A 21,169-nucleotide genomic window follows, 5' to 3' on the forward strand; every position below is an offset into this window, starting at 1 on the left:
TCCATATTGCAAACTTGCATACTGACCCTAATAATTGACAAAATAAGCCTAGAAATTGATTATAATTAAATGCTGGTCCTAGACCCTATGGAAACATGTGGCAGGTTACCATCAATTAACTTTTATGGACCATCCCTATGTACTGGAGTAAGAGGGATAAATAAGACCCTAAAGGAGTTCACAGCTGACAAAGAAAAGCAGCAATGGAAATAATCAAGCAACTTATAAACTTATTCAGACGTCAAAAGTCAGCTCAGATGTCTTCTGTGGAATACCCTGCTTCCTTATTTCTTCAAGCAAGCAGTTAGTCCCTCCTTTATGCTCCACCAGTACTCTCTCATGACATCCTATAGAATCAATTACTTAAACTTGGGAAGCCCTAAGGGCAAGGACCATTTTATTCATTTCTAAACGCAAAAAACCTAGCACAATGCTTGGGAAAGAGTAGGCCTTTAGATTTTGTTGCGCAAATAAAAACTATGGGATTACATGCTGTGAGCCGTGTAAAAAAAGGAGCAGAAAAAGCCACCATACTTTGCCTTGGAAGAAGCAGAAGGCGTCTCAAGAACATTCACCGCAAGCTGAGTGAGATTAACTACAAAGATGGGCACTTAGAGAAGAGCCTGTGAAAGACAGCAAGGAGTGGAAGGCCAGGTGTATCCCAGGACAGCTGACTATTCAGTGTGCAACCCGTGCAATCAGAATATGGGTGGGGGCAAGTAGGTTGAGAGCAGACGGTAAAACTGGGAAGAGGAAGGGGCTTAGCTAGCAGGTGAAAGGAGTTTTCACTGAACAGGCTTAAAAAACCCCTTGAAGATACATAATTCATGCAGGGACAGGAAGACATACTACGAGAGTCTTTGGCAAAAAGTTATAAAAGGCCTGGGTTTTCGAAGAATTTTGCTTTCATATCCTAGGTTACTGTTCTGCCCATCATTTGTCTATTTATTTCAGTCTATGCTATGTTCCATTCCTACAGTAGCAGGTGATAAAGGGTAAACACCTAATGAAATTCTTATTACCGGTTTTAATTTTTTAAAGGGAGGGAGGGAGGGCCGCATTCTTTATAATGAAAAGAAGGGGGAAAAGTTTAAAATAAATATCCTGAATTCCTTTTTCATCATGTACTTAAACATCAAGATATCAGAAGGCAGCATCCCATCCCACCGCCAATAATGAGGGCCCACTTTATCTGGAGGGTGCCCTAACTGGGTTTAACAAGCCTCTCAGACGAGATGATCCAACAACGGTCAACACAAATCTGGTCCTTCACGTGCTTGGCCCAGGGAAAAGTAACGGCGGCTTCCTGCCATTCGACTTTCCCAGATTTTTTAAAATCTAAGATAAGGGGATATTGGTGAGCCAACTAGAAGGCACCGACAGGCAAGCCAGCAGGTCACCGAGAGCCTCGGCTTTCACTCATGCAGTTCGGCCCTGGACCAGAGGGGAAGCATCGGCCCAGCACGGGGCAGGAGGCCAGGGCGCCTTCTTTCTCCCGGCGACCGGGCTGGGCAGCAGGCGGCGCGGAAAGCCAGGCTGCAAGGCGGGCGTGGAGCTGGGGCTGTCAGGAAGGGAGGCCAGCATCCTCCCTGGCCTCAGGAAAGAACCTGGGCCCCCGGAACTCCTACGTAGCCCGGTTACCCATGGCGAGAGGTTGCTGATGGGAGGCAGTGGTGCGGAGCTAGAGAGCAGAGGCGCGGCTGCGCCGGTTGAGTCCCCCAGGACGCGGCCCCCCGGCGCGGCGCGAGGGCGCTGGAAGACCAGGGCGGCGCCCCCGCAACCCCACCCCGACCGCGGCTGCCTGCTCGCGCGGCCACCGACCACAGGCTGCGGGCCCGGCACGCGGGAGGAGGGAGATGCGGCGGCGTTGCCGGGTCCCCAGTTCCGCCGCCCCAGCGATCAGGGAGATAAAAGTTTGCAGCATGCGGCTCGTCTGCAGTGCGAGTCACATCCGCCGCGCCACCTCCTGCAGCACCCGCGCTCACCGAACGAATGAAAAAAAAAAAAACTGTTGAAGCCGGTAGGCCCAGAAGCCGACCGCTCTGCCTCCAGGGCGTGCATGCAGACAAGCCCAGCATCCCACGTCCCCTGCCGCGCCTCCCGCCCGGCCTGGACCGGCCCCGCCGCGCCCGCCGCACTGACCGATAACCTCCTGCAGCTCGTACGCGTCCCTGCAGATGGGCCAGCCGATCGACTGCGCGGCCGGAGCCGGAGCCACCGGAGCCACCGGAGCCGGCGCTGCTGTCGCTGTCGCCGGGGCCGCCGCTGTCACCGGGGCCGCCTGCTGGGGCTGCTGGACGTGCACGGGCGAGCCGCTCGGCTCCGCCATGATGCTGCCGGAGGAGACCGGGAGGACGCGTCAGCCGGCGGACGACCTTCCACTTGAAACTTCCCTTCCCTCGCCACCGACACCTCTCGGCCGGCGCACGCCCTCCGCGCCCGCCGCCGCCGGAGCCAGCCACGAGGGGAGGGAGCGAAGGAGGCCGAGCCGGGCGGAGGGAGGAGGCAGCGCCGGCGGAGGCGGGGAGGGGAGGAGGCGGCCCGGTCGCCGCGCTCGCCGCGCGCCCTGAGCCTCGCGCGCGCAGTTCTCTGCCTCCGCGAGGGGAACCGCCGCCCCGCCGCCCCCTCCCGCCTAACTCGCTGCCGGGAAGTTTCCACCCGAGGAGAGTGAGGCCGGGTTGGGCTGGCGTTCTGGACCCGCGTCCCTCGCCCCTCACTCCCTGCCCTGAGCCTTCGCCCCAGACAATCGGGCTCTCCGGAAGATGTCCCTTGGGGACCCCGAGGGCGGGGTCGTTGAACCGCCGCCAGGTTCTCAGATTCAGAAAGGCTCCCCAAGTGAAGAGAACCTGAAGTTCATTTACAAGTTAGCGAGTGAGCCACCTACACGCCGGCCGTTTGTAGGGCGCCGGTTAAAAAATAACCCGAGTTGTAACTTTCCGGCGCCCTACCTGCCAATAACCCATTCCCCACCTTGCCTAATCTAATCGCAGACCTTCTGGTTTTTTTCTTAGTGAAACGTGATGCCTTAGGTCTCTGGCTGTTCACAGACTTCATTAGTTCCAAGCCGCTTGGATCCCAGGAAGGTGATGTAAGGGCCTAAAAAGTTAGAATAAGTGTAAGAGATTTGAACTCTAAATCTCAAATTTTAGACCCTTAATAACAAAGCCACGCTAACCCGATAGGTCAAGAGATAGCAGGCTTTTCTTTTACAGAGCATAACTGGGTGTCAAAGAATGTACCGCAGCACAAGCTGCGTTGAAAACTTAATTAATTGCTGCTTTTTCAACGCTCCTAAAATTACCTCATCCTTAAAACTACTCTGGTATAACCATAGGGCTTCCTAATTATAGGTGTCATATTTAACACTGAGTGTTCTCTGTGTTCCCCCTGGTAGAGATGACCACGATTGCACCATCCTTTTCTTAAGCTGAAACGGTGCAGTGACCCAATGGTCATAATGGTCATTGGGCCAAAATTATCGTGTGTAGTTGTCGTGATGAGAACTATCGGATAAGAAAAATGAGCATTTTTTTTTAAAGAAAACAGAAAAATCGTGATACTTTGTCTCCTCTATTTACATATAAAAATCTCCTTAAAACTTTTTAAAAGATAATTCAGATGAAACCCAGAAATTCATTAGGAGAAATGTTACAAGTTCTAATCAAAATATTGATGGAAACTGAACATGAGTATGCTTAGTCTCTCACAGCATGATGCAACAGTTGGGGTAAAGGAGATTCGGTGCTTTGGTCTGCACACAGGGCTGTATGCTGAACAAAGAAGCTGTACATTGTTTTATGAAGGAATGTTCCAAAGCGGTGTGTGGATTTTAATGTCTGTCAGGAAACAGACAACTTCATGAACAATTAAATTCTAGCCTTTGATGTTTTAAGCAGGGGAATAAGAGGGAACAGGAATGCTCCAACTGTTCACCTCTTCGAGTGCTGTTCCCTACCTGAAGAACTTTTAAGGACTGTTTTTAAGGGAAAAGAAAAATGCTTAAATGAATATGAATTCCATTTTATCATATAAATTTTTACTTTGACTTTCGAACCATGAAGGCCGGGAAACTCTGAAGGCCAGGAAAGTTCTTGGAACTTAATAAGAAAATATAATGCTGTCAAGACTAATAGCTCAGATTTAAATTATATCGCTTAGTTTCTCACAAAGAACAAGGTTCTGTAGTCATATACCAGATATCTGTACCGAGCTGACTACTTTCCACGTGGCTCCCAGGAAGATGACTTGAAAGAACTGATGACTCAATGCAGACCCATCACTATTACCAGTAAGTCGGTCTGAAGAAGAATGTTTACTATCAGTGGCCTTTGGCATCATTTTTATATAGGAAGAACAGAGCATGATTTATAGTTTTAACTTAGAGAAGCACTGGATTAGAATTTTAAGTTAATGTTTCCATAAACAACTGAGTAAAATGGCACTTAAAACTTGGAAATATGTGTATTTAAAAAGTATTCAACTGATATGCAGTTTTCCCTCAAATCCCATTTCTAAATTTAAACTGAAAGATGACAGGGGAGGAAGCCTTTAAAATAACAAGGTTCATTTCAGTACATAAAGAATACGTTCAGTCAGAGACTGTAAAACATTAGAAAAAAATAAAGAGGCTAAACTTTGTTAAGTGTTTACACCTACCTCAGTATATGCCCGGGTATAGTAACTTCAGCACTTCAAATATTTTGTGCCAGATATTCTCTGTGTTGTAGAGGTCTTTTCTGGCCTCAATTCACTAGATGCCGTAGCACCTCACTCTCAAGTCATGACTATCAAAAAGGTCTTCTCTCAGTTGAGCCCGACTCTTTTGCAGCCCCATGGACTGTAGCCCGCCAGACTTCTCTGTCCATAGGTTTTCCCAGGCAAGAATACTGGGGTAGGTTGCCATTTCCTTCTCCAGGGAACCTTCCTGTCCCGACCCAGGGATCAAACCTACAGTTGGGGTGAATGCTTTTATCTCTGAGCCCTCAGGGAAGCCCAAAAAGGTCTCCAGACATAGCCAAATGTCCTCCGAAGAGCAAATCACTGCTTTAGGTAAACTGAATATACAAAATTATCCTTTTTTTTTTAATTTTATTTTATTTTTAAACTTTACAAATTATATTAGTTTTGCCAAATATCAAAATGAATCTGCCACAGGTATACATGTGTTCCCCATCCTGAACCCTCCTCCCTCCTCCCTCCCCATACCATCCCTCTGGGTCGTCCCAGTGCACTAGCCCCAAGCATCCAGTATCGTGCATCGAACCTGGACTGGCAACTTGTTTCATACATGATATTATACATGTTTCAATGCCATTCTCCCAAATCTTCCCACCCTCTCCCTCTGCAACAGAGTCCATAAGACTGTTCTATACATCAAAATAGATAAATGCAGTAGTTATTTGCTTTATAAAGAACTTAAGATTTAGTTATTCATAAAACCTGAAGATCAGAATATGCTACCCCAACATATATGCCACTTTGGCATAAGAATTATTTTGAGCTAAAACCAATTAAGAAACAATACAATAGACACAGGAAGAGATCTCTTTCCTTCCCCAAACTGCCTAAAAGCAGGACATAAATTTCCCTTTTGTAAATGAAATTTCTACTTATAAAGGAAATTTTCATTTGCAAAGGTGCCCCCTCTGCCATACCAGGAAGAGAAGAACAACTCTTATCATGGAGATGGTGTTGAGATGAGTCTGCACAGTTTCTTGTCTACCATTTGTTTCTCCCATACATTTCCTAGTTACCTTCCTACAACTTGCCCCCCACACCAGAAGCCCAAACTCCCTTTTCCTTGTCCAGTCACTTCTCCATAATTTATCACCCTTTGTTAAAATGGTATACAAGTTCCCAATTCTAACCACCTCCTTTCACTCAATGTTGATGCTGCTGCTAAGTTGCTTCAGTCCTGTTCGACTCTGTTAACCACTGAGTATTCCTGTACAACTGTGCATTTCACATGCAAATAAACTTTGTTTTTTTTCTCTTGCTAATCTGTCTTTTGTCAGTTTAATTCACAGGCCTCCAGTTATGAAACTTGAGAAGTTAGAGGAAAGTTTTTCCTCCTGTACAACCTTTTGAATACCTAAAAGATGTGTAGTGTAATGGCCAAGACCTTGAAGAAAGAATGTGCCAGATTCAAATCTTACCATTACCATCCTTTTTTTTATAATGTCCAACTTTGGACTGACTTTAACCCTCTGAGTCTCTGTAACATCATAACTTTGACATGGGTTGTTAAAACATGATTTATATGTAAACAATTTAACATAATGGCTGACACATAGTAAATATTCAATAAAATGAAAACCCTCAATATCATCATCATCATTTTTTTTTTTTTTTTGGCCTCACAGCATAGCATGCAGGATCTTAGTTCCCCGACCAGGGATAGAACCCTTGCCCCCTGCAGTGGAAGTGCAGAGTCTTAACCACTGGACTGCCAGGGAAGTTCCATCATCATCATTATTCTTACCTGCCAAGATTTGTAATAAAACATAGAAGAGAAAGATTTACAATAATGCCGACCATGAACTGTACAGAATTCTCCCTGTGTATGTTGGTTGCTCAGTCATGTCCTACTCTTTGCAACTCCATGGACTGTAGCCCATCAGGCTCCTCTATCCATGGGATTCTGTAGGCAAGAATACTGGAATGGGTTGCCATTTTCTTCTCCAGAGGATCTTCCCGACCCAGGGATTGAACCTGTGTCTCCTGCATTATAGGCAGATTCTTTGCCATTTGAGCCACCAGGGAAGACCAAAAGCATTCCGAGGGCAGGCATTTTTGTTCCTTTGGTTCATTGCTGTATCCCAGTGCCTGGAATAACATCTGGTACAGAACATACTCAGTAAGTATTTGTTGAATGAATATAACACTTTCAAAATGGATAAAAACATGCTTTTAAGCATCTAATGAGTCAGCCATGTCAAGGGTGGATTGGATGGGAGGAAACTGAAGGCGGAGAGACCTATTTGGAAGCCACTGAAATAGTCAAGTTAGAGAAATGTATATGTGAATAAAGTCATGATATTGAGGATAATGATGAGGGGGTAGATTTAAGAATTATTTAAGGAACAGAAAAATGGAACTTGATGACAGATGAGATGCCTTTAAAAGTAAAGTTTCCCAAATGCATTAAAAAAGTAGATGTATACAAGTACAATTTCTAAAGTGTTTTAGAAATACTTTTTTTGAAGGAATGAGAGGCTCTCTCGATTGACAGATGGTCTTTCTCCCATGGCTAACATATTGTCTATTGGAAAGTCACTCCTATTGCATGGTGGGCAAAAGCCAGATATTCTTGGGTATGAATATCTATCACCATATTTCCCATCTCCAACTCTTTTTATAATTCCTGTATTAGTAACTATGTTTGAGGGGAAAGTTGTAAAATAGTTGAATTTTTATTTCATCAGTTGCTTCCAAAGACAGGGATCCAGTGTTTTTTGAGTTAGGGTAATGGCAGGGCATAGGAGCAAAGTTTAAGTCTATAATAGCTGGATTTACCAGAGAAGGCAATGGCACCCCACTCCAGTACTCTTGCCTGGAAAATCCCATGGATGGAGGAGCCTGGTAGGCTGTAGTCCATGGGGTCGCTGAGTCGGACAGGACTGAGCGACTTCACTTTCACTTTTCACTTTCATATATTGGAGAAGGAAATGGCAACCCACTCCAGTATTCTTGCCTGGAAAATCCCAGGGATGGGGGAGCCTGGTGGGCTGCCATCTATGGGGTCGCACAGAGTTGGACATGACTGAAGCGACTTAGCAGCAGCAGCAGCAGCAGCTGGGTTTACATACTTGATCTGTACTTACTAGCTGGTGGCTTAGACCCTCTGAGCTTCTCTTTTCTTCAAAGGTATAATTCTCCCAGAATGACTGGGTTGCAGTAAGGATGAAATGAGTTGGTATGTGTAATACACCTTACCTACAGGACACTCTTTAGCAGTATAGTAATGGCTCCAGAACTTCCTCCCAGGAAGGACTCAAGGGTGATGGTCTCAGGGAGATGTGGGTCTTATTGATTGAAATACATCACCCCAAAAGGTGTGTCAATGGCCCAAATCCCAATATTTGCAGACCCTTATCTGCAAATAGGGTCTTGACAAGTTAAGATTAGGTCTATTGCAATGACTGGCATCCATACAAGAAGAGGAAATTTGGACCCAGGGACACAGACACACCCAGGAAGAATGCCATGTGAGGAGGGAGGCAGAAATTGGAGTGACATGTCAAGGAATGCCAAAGATTGCCTACAGCAACCAGAAGCTAGCAGAAAGGCATGGAGCAGGTTCTCCCTCAGGAACCAACCCTGCTAACACCTTGATTTTGGACTTCTTAGCCTACAGGCTGTGAATCAATTTCTGTTGTTTTACTCCACTCAGTTTGTGGTACTTTGTTACAGCAGCCCTAGGGAACTAATACAGTGGGATTATGGAATTCATTCTTTAGTCAATTATGTTTGATCTGGACCAACTTTAGCAGTGAGCACCAACAGAAATAGTCACTCCTTTGGAGCCATCACTCTAACCAAAGCCCTGGACTTTATACTACAACTTGGGGGAGGGGGTGGTTTGAGGTTTTGTTGTTGTTTGGGGTGTCGGGGGGGTTGTTTGTTTTATTGTTTGCTTGTTTTGTGTGGGTTTTTTGGTGGGGTTTTTTTTTTGGTATTTTGGTTGTTGTAACATTTTGATTGTTTTGTTTGTTTGTTTGTTTTTGCCACACTGAGAGGCACGTGGGATCTTAGTTCACTGAACAGGGATAGAACCCATGCTCCTGGTATTGGAAGCATGGAGTCTTAACCACTGAACTACCAGGGAAGTCCCTGTAAGTTGTTTTTAATATAATTTTAAGTAAAAAAAAAAAAAAGCAGAGTAAATATCTAAATGAGTTTTCAGCAGAGATGTCAAATAGCCATTTAAAAAAATGCATTTGAGAACATATGAACCTTTCCAACTTTGAAGACCAAGGCATCCTACACTTAGCATACCCATAGAGATGTCATGTGCTTGCCACTGACACAGCTGATGTTCTCAAAGTCCAGAGCCAGTGTGACCCAATTTTATTAGATTAATGTGATTTAGTGTTAAGGGGTCATTGGCTCCTATTTCCCAACTATAATGGAAAGAAAAGCTTGAATCTATATTAGCTGAATTATTACAGACATTGCTTTCAAAATTCGTGTGATTTAAGGTGTTAAACTTACATGAATTATAATGTCCAGACATGTGTTTTCATTTATTTCCCAACCCACTGTTGAAACTGACTTTCTATTGCATTTTATGTTACAGACAAAATTGCAATGGTGACAGTTAATGCCTCCTTACTTATCTCAGAGGTTTCTGACCATGATTTGGGCCCTCAAAGAGAGAAGCCCTACTCTATCCACTGGGGAAGCCCTCCCTCCATATTTAGCAAGGCTTGCCCTTTGCTAAAACATCTAAAGGCATTATAGTAAATCTGTGTGGCATATGTATATATGTTTTTTATGATGTAATCTGTCTAAAAGCTGATAGTCTTATTCCAGGCAGACTGACATAAAAATGTAATTAAAAGCAATTTGATTCTTTATTGCTCTCTCCAATGAATCCCATTCATTACACAAAACAGCATTTTCTGAAAAAATTCGCTCAGCCCTTCTCAGCTTTAAATTTTTCCAAACGCCAAGGCTCTCTTTTCCTCTCTATTAAAAAATCTTCCCACCAAAACTATCCACAAACCCTGAATACTCTTTCATCTCTGCCTCTCTTGCCTCGCGGCTAGATTCAGATCTTTATCAGGAGAGGCACCTTGAGTCACCTGTATTCTGAAAAACAAAGGAAGGTCAGGGGCTGCCCTGGCTTATAAGGGGTTTGAAGTAAAACACTTAATAATTAACGTATTAATTTTCTTTCATTCAGTAAACACATTTTAGGGACTATAATTTTCATGACACTTTGCCTAATGCTTTAGAAAAATAAAAGACAAAACTTTCTCAGCCCTTAAGAATTATATAACCCATACAATCCCATTTTATCCAGTGTCCAATCTCCCAGCATCCCAGCTGCCCACAAGTTACTGAAACATGTAAACAACACTTAAAATAAGGAGAATAGCCCAAACCACAAGTCACAGAGATGTAATATGATGGGTTGATTTCTTGATCAAAATAAATCACTTCTATTACCGTTGACTGGAAAAGTCTAAAAGACAAAAACAAAGAACCCATGCCCTACTGGCACTAAAGTCAAGAATTCTAAGAGAAATGGCAGGAAATAGCAAGAAAATAAAAATGAAAACTTAGGATTTCCCTGGTGGTCCAGGCTAAGACTCTGTGGTCCCAATGCAGGGGGCCTGGGTTCGATCCCTGGTCAGTCAAATAAATACAATAAACTGAAAATCAGACAAAAGAGGGGAATTCCCTGGTGGTCAAGCACTTAGGACTCAGCACTTTCACTGCCATGACCTGTGTTCAATCCTTGATCTGGGAGCTAAGATCCCACAAGCCATGCGTGATTAAAAAAAAAAAAAGACAAAACAAATAGAGAGCAGAAGAAGAGATGGATATTAGAGGCAGCTAGAGAGGTAGCCTGGTAGGCTCCAGTCCATGGGGTCGCTAAGAGTCGGACACGACTGAGCAACTTCACTTTCACTTTTCCCTTTCATGCTTTAGAGAAGGAAATGGCAACCCACTCCAGTATTCTTGCCTGGAGAATCCCAGGGACAGAGGAGCCTGGAGGACTGCCATCTATGGGGTCGCACAGAGTCGGACATGACTGAAGCGACTTAGCAGCAGCAGCAGCAACAGCAGAGAGGTAGATGCTTTTGCTATTAAGCAGTTAGGTGAAGATGCAGAAATGGCCTTGAAGAAAGCAAAGAATCATAAGGAAAGGAAGTTCAGCGTCAGGGCCAGACCTGAATCCAAGGAGACACAGTCCAGGTGCAAGCACATATGTCTACACAGTGTGAGCAGCGGGACGGTGTCACACCGACCAGCGCTGGCCCAGCCCGGCATGCCGGCATGCCAGAAAGCTCTCCCAGGGTTGCCAGATCTTCCGGCTGCTTTAGGAGAAGCCAACAGATCTCATGCAACGATTTCACTCAAAATTTTTCCATTTTTAAATATTGGCCTGACTTGATAAAATACTGCACAGAATCTGATACCATATACATAATGTTTTAAAACAAGAAATGCTAAACACACTCTTTAATAAATACATAGTGAAACATGGGTCTGAATGACAAACAGGGATAGAGGTTATCCCTGGAGAGGACAGGGAGGGGAGAGGCATGCAAAGGGGTTCTATAGCATTTGCAATGTTTTATTACTTTAATAAAAATCTGTAATAAGTATAGCAACAGGAAAAGATTTGTTAGACTAGATGGTATGTCCATGACTTTCAACTCTGGACTATTATATTATATCACTATTATATTAGTGATCCTACTGTTCCATACATTTGAAATATTTCACCATTATAAAACAATAATACTGCACAGGCCAAACAGTTTTAGTCCACGCTGCACCAGTGGAGCAGAGTTTTGCAGCATCTGCATAGCACGATTGCAAAGGCATACAGCCCACACTCAGGTTAGAGCAGGCCAAATAACACTTTGGCCACCCCTCCCACCCTGAGTAAAACATAGGTGGTCCTGGTGGGCTTCAACCTGGATGGACATCAGAGTCACCTGCTCAGCTTGTTAAAACTTCCCATGCCTGGTGTCACCTAGATTCTACTAAATCATAACCTGCATTTAGAAACTGGGCAGCGAGGAGATTCTGATGTGTAGCCAGAGTTGAAAATAACTGTGATGGTCCTGAGAACATGACTGTGACACAGGAAAGCCACAGCAACAAGAAAAGCAACCAAGTCAGGGGCTCCCAGTGAGATGACAACTCTAAAGGCTCAGTGGTCACAGATGGCTTTCCTGAATTAGACACAACAAATGACAATGAAAGTAAAGTACTCATTTAAAAGGACTGAGTCTTTTTGTAACAAGAAAATTGAAAGAAGAACTGTTGAAAAAGTATTTTTCAAATATTTTCATTGAAATGGTTAGAAGAAAGTTTAACTCAGTGCATTATTTTAAAGACACAAACTGTATACCTGTGCAAAGCTTGGGACGGTGGAATGATGGAAAGACGGATGAGCGCCATCCCTTAACTCTCAATGAAACTTAACAGCTAATGGGACAGACAGACATATCAAAAAATAATTTGTCCCTTGGGGAGATGGAAACTGGTATTACATGATTCTAGTTTGGCCTCAAAGATTCCAAAACTAGAGCATTCAAGTTATTGGGCCACAGTGTCTTATTTTAGGGAGAAGGCAATGGCATCCCACTCCAGTACTGTTGCCCGGAAAATCTCGTGGATGGAGGAGCCTGGTAGGCTGCAGTCCACGGGGTCACTAAGAGTCAAACACGACTGAGCGACTTCACTTTCACTTCCCACTTTCATGCACTGGAGAAGGAAATGGCAACCCACTCCAGTGTTCTTGCCTGGAGAATCCCATGGACGGAGAAGCCTGGTAGGGTGCAGTCCATGGAGTCGCAGAGAGTCGAACACGACTGAAGCAACTTAGCAGCAGTAGCAGCAGCAGTCTTATTTTAACCATTCTCTGATGGCCTGGGTTTGGTACAGAGACCTTAGAAGCTGGGGAAGAAGAGCAGAATGGAAAGGAGTCATCTTAAAATGATTTCAATTTCATATGGCATTACCTACATAAAGAGTTCAAAAATGATATGTTGACATGGAAACAATATAAATGTCCATTGATAGAAGAATGGATCAAGAAAATGTGGAACATAGAAAGTGGAATACTATTCAGCCATAAAAAAGGAATGAAATAATGATATTTGCAACAACATGGATGGACCTAGATATTATCATACTAATGAAGTTGGAAAAAGACAAATACTATATGATGTCACTTATTTGGGGAATCTAAACTATGACACAAGTGAACTTACCTACAAATCAGCAACAGACTCACAGACATAGAGAACAGACTTGTGGTTGCTAAGGGAGCGGGTAGAGGAGGGATGGGTCGGAAGTTCGGGATTAGCAGATGTAAACTATTATATATAGGATGTATAGCACAGAGAACTATATTCAGTATCCAGTAAGCATAGTTGATTTACTTCAATATACATTTTTAAAATGATGTCCTGAAAAACTGTTCTTACTATAAATTAATCAGGTTTATCCACAAAAGCCTTTTTCCTGATATGAAGAGATTTTTGTCCTTTGCAATAAAGAAGACATCAGTGTGACTTTCTCTTTCAGAACCCCACATGTGAATGAATCACTGGGTGAATGAATAGAATTTCAATCCTCATAACCAAGATAGCATTGGATCATAATATACTCTTTTAGGATAAATTTCAGGAATGTCTATAATTCAAAGCATTTCCTTTTATAGCAGTAGCTACAGATTATGGGTACATTATATTAAGCATTTTAGGTGCATTATCGTGATTCATCTTCACCTACAACCTGCTGGAGTAGGTCACATTATGTGCATTTTTATAGATGGATAAACTGGAGGTCACAATGGGTAAACAACAAACTGAACCACATCTCACTTTACTTGCAGCAGAGCCAGGATTCAAACACGCTCTAACTCAGCGCTACTTGACAAGGAGTATTTGCTATTATTACATTAAAACTTTTATTTTATTTTATTTTTTTTTTTAGTTTCCAGAAGAGATTTTAACCTCCCCTCGACAAGTTCAAAGATGGGGCCAGAAACCCACCCTCCCACTGCCCTACATTAAAACTTTTAAACAAAGTTTTATTAAGTTAAATTTCAATTTAATTTTAATTAAAAACTCCAGCTGATAGACTATGTGGCTTAAGTCCATTTAAAGCGAGAAGGTCAGGCTGTAAATAGCCAAGAGACAATCACTGAGAGTGGTGTGTTCCTTCTTCAGGCATCAGTTTTTGGTAATTTTGAGTCTGGAGACAAATATTCCGTATGTGCCTCTATTCCTCCACCAGAATATTGTAAATATTAGCTCCAAAACTACCTTTTTGTGCTCTCAACAATACCCTGTGAACAATGGCCATTGTTAATCATTGTTTTAAAAATGCTAAAGTAACAGTCTGAATAATCAATATAAATAATTTATTAGTTTGGTCTCTAAATCAAGTAAAAGCTACATGACGGTATTTCATGGTTCAGTGAAGCAGTTAGTTTAGTCAAGTAGTGAATAATCTTCAAATCAATTGTTCCTCAAATACAAAAAAAAAAAAAAAGTGATGTATAGCTAAGTAATTCAAGAGACTAGAAAAGGCTAGGTAATATTATAGAATTTTGACACATATTTCAATAGATAATCCAATAATTTTTTCATTCTCATGCGTTCAATTCTTTAAAAACATAAATTTTTGAAAAAAGAGAAAAGAATCACTGTGTTTTAGTGTTATTTTCAAGCCAATTAATTCACATTGAATATTGAAAATTATAGTGGGCTTACCACTTTGTGTTCCTGTGACTGGGCTGTCAAAGCAGGCCTGTCATTGCCTTAACCATTTGAGTGCATAGAGAAAGGCCATTATGTTTTCCTCCCTCATGAAAATTCATGGCCCATTTTGTATTTTCCACGGATATGGCATGGATTTAATTCAGCAAGCGAGGTACTCGCTACCCTGAAAGAAAGGGCTCATGGGAGTAATATGATGTCAGGAAAATATTATTTTATTGGCACAAACATTTTGTTCAAAGATAGCAAGAATGTTTACTGTGTGGTGGGAAGCAGTAGCACAGTAGAAACCCAAAGAGTTCATGTATCTGTTGACAGAGTTTTGTTCTTTCAAACAAGCAATTAATCATGGGAACAGTGGCTGATGACAAATTTAGATTATGAAAGAGCTTCGTTAATTTTTTATTTTGAATACATATTTGTACAAGTTCTAAAAATTTAAAGTAGGAAGGGCATAAAGTGAAAATTGCATCTCTCTCCTGCCCTTATCTTTCACCCATGTGTTTCTCTTTCCTAGAAGCAACAATTATTACCTTGTTCTTGCATCCTATGCATATACAACCATATTTATACATTGTTTTTTATACTAATCATAATATACATACTGATCCATAGTCCCATTTCTTTACTTTAACAAATGTCTTGGAAAAGGTGTCAGGGAATCCTAATTGTTGCTGTTGTTTTTTTAACCTAGCTCTATGCTGTCCATGTTCCCCTTTTCACTGAGGTATAATTTTCATTTTGTAAGATACAGAGATTCACTTTGATGCATTTTGAGAATTGAATAATAGGGCGTAACCATCTCTCAAAGCAAGACGTAGGACATTTCATAATTCTTTTTTGCATGGATGTGCCATGACTGATTTAACTAGATCTCTGTTTTTGCACTCTTTCGTTGCTATAAACAAGCTTGCAGTGAATAGTATATATATATGTATGATATTGTATATGTCTAGGTGCACCTATGAGAAACTTCCTAGAATTAGGATTGCTAGATCAAAGGGTATATGCATTTTTAACTTGGAAGGATATTGACAAATTACATGTCATAGGGGTTGTACTAATTTACGTTCTGACTGACAATTTATGAAAGTTCTTTTGCAGTATGCTGTGGTTAGTAAACTTCTTGATCTTTGTCCACTGGTAGGTGAAAAAGTATGATTGTAGCTTTAATTTTGTTTCTCTCATTAGGAAGATGCTGAGCATCTTTCCCTGTGTTTAAAAACCATGAAACAGCTTCATTCCAAAAGAAAATCTGAGCCAAAGCAAAGGTGCCGTGAAGACTGTGCGATGCGTATGGAGTGGTGAACAGAAACACAGAAGACTTAACATTTATTCTGACCTTTCAAGAGAAGCTGGACAAAGGAATGTGTTTCTGAGGACAGTAGAAACTTGAGGAAACTTGATATTTTCAGTATGACCTGAAAAGGAGATGCCAAAATCTTGAATTGAAAAGTTCAAGAAACCAAAGTTCTAAGAAAGTATGCCTGTCAGAATCACAAATGAGGACAATGTTAATTTGTTTCCTCAACATAAATGTTATTGTCCAAGCTGAATTAATCAACAAAGTCAAACAACAACAGGCTTCTTATGCAGAAATTCTAAAACATCTGTGGGATTGTGTACCATACAAATCACCGCTTGATCATCCATTCTATTTACTACACTTTGCTTTGGACAACCTTTGAAAATCAGAGCCATTCTGAAAGGAAAAAAGCAACCCAAACAAGAAAGAAAACTCACCACTGAGTTGACTCATTGGAAAAGACCCTGATGCTGGGAGGGATTGGGGGCAGGAGGAGAAGGGGACAACAGAGGATGAGATGGCTGGATGGCATCACCAACTCAATGGACATGAGTTTGAGTGAACTCTGGGAGTTGGTGATGGACAGGGAGGCCTGGCGTGCTGTGATTCATGGGGTCACAAAGAGTCAGACACGACTGAGTAACTGAACTGAACTGAACTGAACTGAAGGATATTAAAAAGACAGTGACTTCAATTCTAATGGCAGTTCCAACAGAACAGATTAAAAATACTTAGGACAATACTGGAAATCACTACATAGCTTCCAATGTGACTTGTTTGAAGGAAACAATACTCTTCTAGATTTAGAAATTCTTATTTTAAGTTGGTTCCATTGCTGGATAATTATTTATGCCATGTTAATCTATCAATCAGGGATACTTAAAATCCTTCAGCTACCCTTCCTCTCTCCTATAAAGTATTTCATGGAACAATGGAACAACAGAAAAAATTATTCCTTAATTTATTAGACTCCCACTCATTAGCTGCAGAGTATTGTTAAATTTATTTCTCTTTCTTGGACATCAGTTTTATGTTGAATTCCTATAACAAATTGTGGTGCCTAATTAACTAATAAAGTCTCTGGTATATAGTAGTCTCTCAAAAAAATGTGTGTTCACTTCCACACATTGGTATTTGATTAGGATTTGTTGCTACACCCAGAAGTAACAATTAAAAATGAAACTCTTGAGATTTCAAAGGACTGAGTATGAAAGATTTAGGTTTCAAATTAGGAAGAATTTTCTTTTACCAACACCTGTGATAAAAAAACAAACCTTAATAGGAACATTTAAGGAAAATAATATACAAAGACATATTGTCAGAGTTTATTTGCAAAGAATAGAATTCAGTTTAGCTAGTTTACAAGACATTAAAAGACTTTCAGATTTGGGGAAAGGGATAACGGGACTTAGTCTGGGTTGAAGTTTCAGGAAAGCTTCCCACAGCCATATTTCACTGTTGGGGCATTAACCTGCGTTGAATAGTATCCCCTCAAATTCATGTTTAACTGAATCCTGTAAATGTGACCTTTTTTGGAAACAGGATCTTGCAAATGTTATCAAGATGAGGTTGTACTGGATTAGGGCAAGCCTTAAGTGAACATCTAGCATCCTTAAAAGGAGGCAAAGCAGAAGAGACACTGACCCATGAGAAAAGGACATTTGAAGCTGAAGACAGGGATTGGAGTGAGGCATCTACAAGCCAAGGAAAGCCAAGAATTGTCAGCAACCCCCAAAATCCAGAAGAGTCAGGGAAGGATTGTCCCTAGAGCCTTCAGAGAGAAAGCAGAGCTCTACCAATAACTTGATTTTGGACTTGTAGCCTGCAGAATTGTGAAAGAATACATTCACGTTGTCTTATTTTTATTATTATTATCATCATTTTTTAATTTATATATTTTAATTGGAGGCTAATTACTTGACAATATTGCAGTGGGTTTTGCCACACATTGACATGAATCAGCCATGAGTGTACGTGTTCCCCATCCTGAACCCCTCTCCCACCTCCCAATCCCATCCCTCAGGGTCATCCCAGTGCACCAGCACATTGTCTTAAACTGCCCCACTTTGTGGGGCTTTGTTAGGGCAGCCCTGGGAAACTAATATAAGCGCCAAGGGATCTGCTGAATCTTCCATAATCAGGGATGCTCCAGTTCTAGAACCACCCTTCTGCCTCAGTAATTAATAAAGTTTCAAGATCAGGAAACTACTACAGTCAAGAGCCCAGGCAACCTGAGGTGGTCAGAAAATATCCCTCTTGCTGGTTCCAGAACTGTGGCACATCTGGTGCTAGCAGTCTACACTCTGTCATAGGGTATAATGTGGGGTTCCTTGAACAACAGGACTTTAGCTAATACTCCTAATACAGAAAAAAACAAACACTTCATCATCATTGTATCCAGCAGTGGAGGAAGAAAATGCAGGAGGAGCACAGCCTCAGAGTGGCAAGACCATCTGACAGGTCAATCCTACATCACATCCAGAATTCCAGCTGCTAGGGAGTCTGTGTGCGTGCTCAGTCAGTCACTCGCGACCCCATGGACGGTAGCCTGCCAGGTTCTTCTGCCCATGGGTTTTTCCAGGCAAGAATGCTGGAGTGAGTTGCCACTCCTTTCTCCAGGGGATCTTCCTGACCCAGGGATTGAACCTGTGTCTCTTGCATCTCCTTCATTGGCAGGTAGATTCTTTACCACTAGCACCACCTGGGAACCCTGCAAGGGAGTCTTGGAAGTATAGTTATTGGTTCTCCAGACCCGCACAGTACAGGAAGACGAAACAGACCCTAAGTACCAATCCACCATATTTACTACAGAAAGTTCATGCGATTATTCCTTATTCTTTTTTCTGTGTGAACATATGCTTTCATTTCTCTTAGGTAAACTCAACTTGAAATTTGAAATGAAATTATTAGATGATTGGGTAGACATATGTTTTGTTTTATAAGAAACTGCCATAACTTTTTCCAAAGTGGTTTATCATTTTACAGTTCCTCCCACTAACCGTGTGTGAGCATTATGGCTAGTTCACACCCTCTCCAGCATTTGGGGCTGTCAGTCTTTTTAATTTTAACCATTCTGGGGATGTATAACCAGTTTACTTTTTAACTGTTAGATTTGAGGAATGTTACCATAGTCATCTAATTCAAAATTCACAAGGCGCAAAATACTATACTAGAAGGTAAGTCTCTGTCCTGGCCTTTACTCTATCATGCAGTTTCTTGTATATTCTTACAGAGATGGTCTGTGCATTTCATAGTGCATGAGTATAAATACTTTTCAAAGACATTTTTGTACAAAATGGCATCCTGTTAACAATATTTCAGATATTTCTTCCTAGTATATGTAATACTTAACCAGTCCTCTGTTTCTGTACATTAAATTGTTCCTACACGAGTCTGTTTTCTCTCTCCCCATAGAAGTTGTCTTCCTCTATCCCTCTCTTCTTCCCCTATTCAGTATTAGCCTACCACAAAACTAATAACAATAGTTTATATATTTATAAATATATCTTTATGTATTTTTAAATTCACTCTTACTAGGTTACCTCTAAATTTTTTTCACCATTTTTGATTGTTAAATTGCATATGAGTCAACAATTAATATTCAGGGGAAATATATACTCAGTAGGGTATAAATAATCTTTATGTGTGATGTGAACATATAAATTAAAAATGAAAGATTTTAGGCTACAATCGTATCTGACAAAAAGAGAATAATCTGTAAGTATAAATGCCCAAATGGTAGGCTGAAATTGTTCCTTTTGCTATATTCTGGTAGCCATGAAGATATTAATATATTAATAGTAAACAAGAAGCACCATTAGAGATGAGACAGGGGGAGCCATATGCTTATATATATATATACTCTGTTTCTTGTTAGCATTGTTATCAGTTCCTGTTTTTATGTTTGATGATAAGGAAGAGCATGTGGATTTTTGTGATACTTAACTGTTTTCCTACCAACTTGTAGTTATGTCTCCTAAGAATGCATTGTTTATCCATGAGACCTGATGATCGCAAAGCTTGTTAAACTTGTTCATTAAAAAGGAATCTGTGCTTTTTTTAAATAACTCATTGAGTGCATCAGTCATAGGCTGGAGCCAGCACATATGGCTTGTGAGAGTCAATTGGACCTTTCATTAAGTAGCTTATACTTGGAGGTGTACTTATTTATTTATTATTTTTGGCCACTCCGCACAGCTTGTGGGATGTTAATTCCCCCACCAGGAATTGAACCCAGGTGCCAGCAATGAAAGTACCAAGTCCTAAGCACTAGACTGCCAGGGAATTCCCTCAGAGGTGATCTTTTTAATCCAATCTGAGGATCTTTTTCATTATATAGTAAAATTCAAACAATTTGCATTTATTGTAAAAATGAATGTATTTGGCTTCCTTAACTTTTTATTTATTTTATGTTTTCTATTGCTTCTTGTGTGTGTGTGTGTGTGTGTGTGTGTTGAGTTGCTTTACTTATGTCTGACTCTTTGGGACCCTATGGACTGCAGCCTGCAAGGATCCTCAGTCCATGGGATTCTCCAGGCAAAATTACTGAAGTGGGTTGCCAAGCCCTCCTCCAGGGGATTCTCCCAACCCAAGGATTGAACCCACATCTCTTAGGTCTCCTGCATTGGCAGGCAGGTTCTTTACCACTAGCACCAGCTGGAAAGCCTATTGCTTCTTACTTTTTGTAATTCAACAGTTGTGATTTGCATTTCTAAGAGCACTTTCCTATTCTCTCATCATTACCTGTTACAGTTTCATCAATGTATTATCTTTATGAATTTTGTAAGCATACATATAATTTTCCAAATCTTCTTATTTCTTCAGAATAACTTAATATGATAATTCAGATTGGCTCCAGCTTTTTAAAATTGTATGTAGTTTTCAATAGTTGATTTTCTCTATTGAATCATACTAACAGAAAGGATTCTAGCCAAATTGCTGTGCTGTGTGCTATGCTTAGTTGCTCAGTTGTGTCCAACTCTTTGTGACCCCATGGATTGTAGCCCACCAGGCTCCTCCGTCCATGGGATTCTCCAGGCAAAAATATTGAGTGACTAGCCATTCCTTTCTCCAGGGGATCTTCCTGACCCGGGGATTGAACCTGGGTCTCCTGCATTGCAGGCTTTACCTTCTGAGCCACCAGGGAAGCCCAACAATGCTTATTGTGCACTTATTATGAAGCAGGGTTTGTGCTAAATGTTACACATACCGTTTTATTTAATCTTGACAACAACTAGGAACTACATAAGATCATCCTCATTATCCATGGCCACTGCAAGTTCTCTATCCCTCTTCAAGGATAAGGCTGCTTCACACAGAATTCTGCTCACATTCCAATCTACCCACCTACAAGGAACAAACACTTAAGCAAAAGGAGATGATCCCCCCG

General features: G+C 41.5%; 1 protein-coding gene across 1 annotated transcript in view; it reads right to left on the reverse strand.

Moving 5' to 3' along the window:
- STK39 (serine/threonine kinase 39) overlaps nt 1-2,882 on the reverse strand; it is a 321,280-nt gene extending 318,398 nt beyond the window's left edge. Inside the window, exon 1 of the mRNA XM_070357864.1 lies at nt 2,143-2,882. Coding sequence (XP_070213965.1) covers nt 2,143-2,329 — 187 coding nt within the window. The 5' untranslated portion in view covers nt 2,330-2,882. The remainder of the gene's footprint in view (nt 1-2,142) is intronic.
- Nucleotides 2,883-21,169: the final 18,287 nt, after the last annotated feature.

Source organism: Bos mutus, chromosome 2 (assembly GCF_027580195.1).
Source record: "Bos mutus isolate GX-2022 chromosome 2, NWIPB_WYAK_1.1, whole genome shotgun sequence".
NCBI classification, from domain to species: Eukaryota; Metazoa; Chordata; class Mammalia; order Artiodactyla; family Bovidae; genus Bos; species Bos mutus.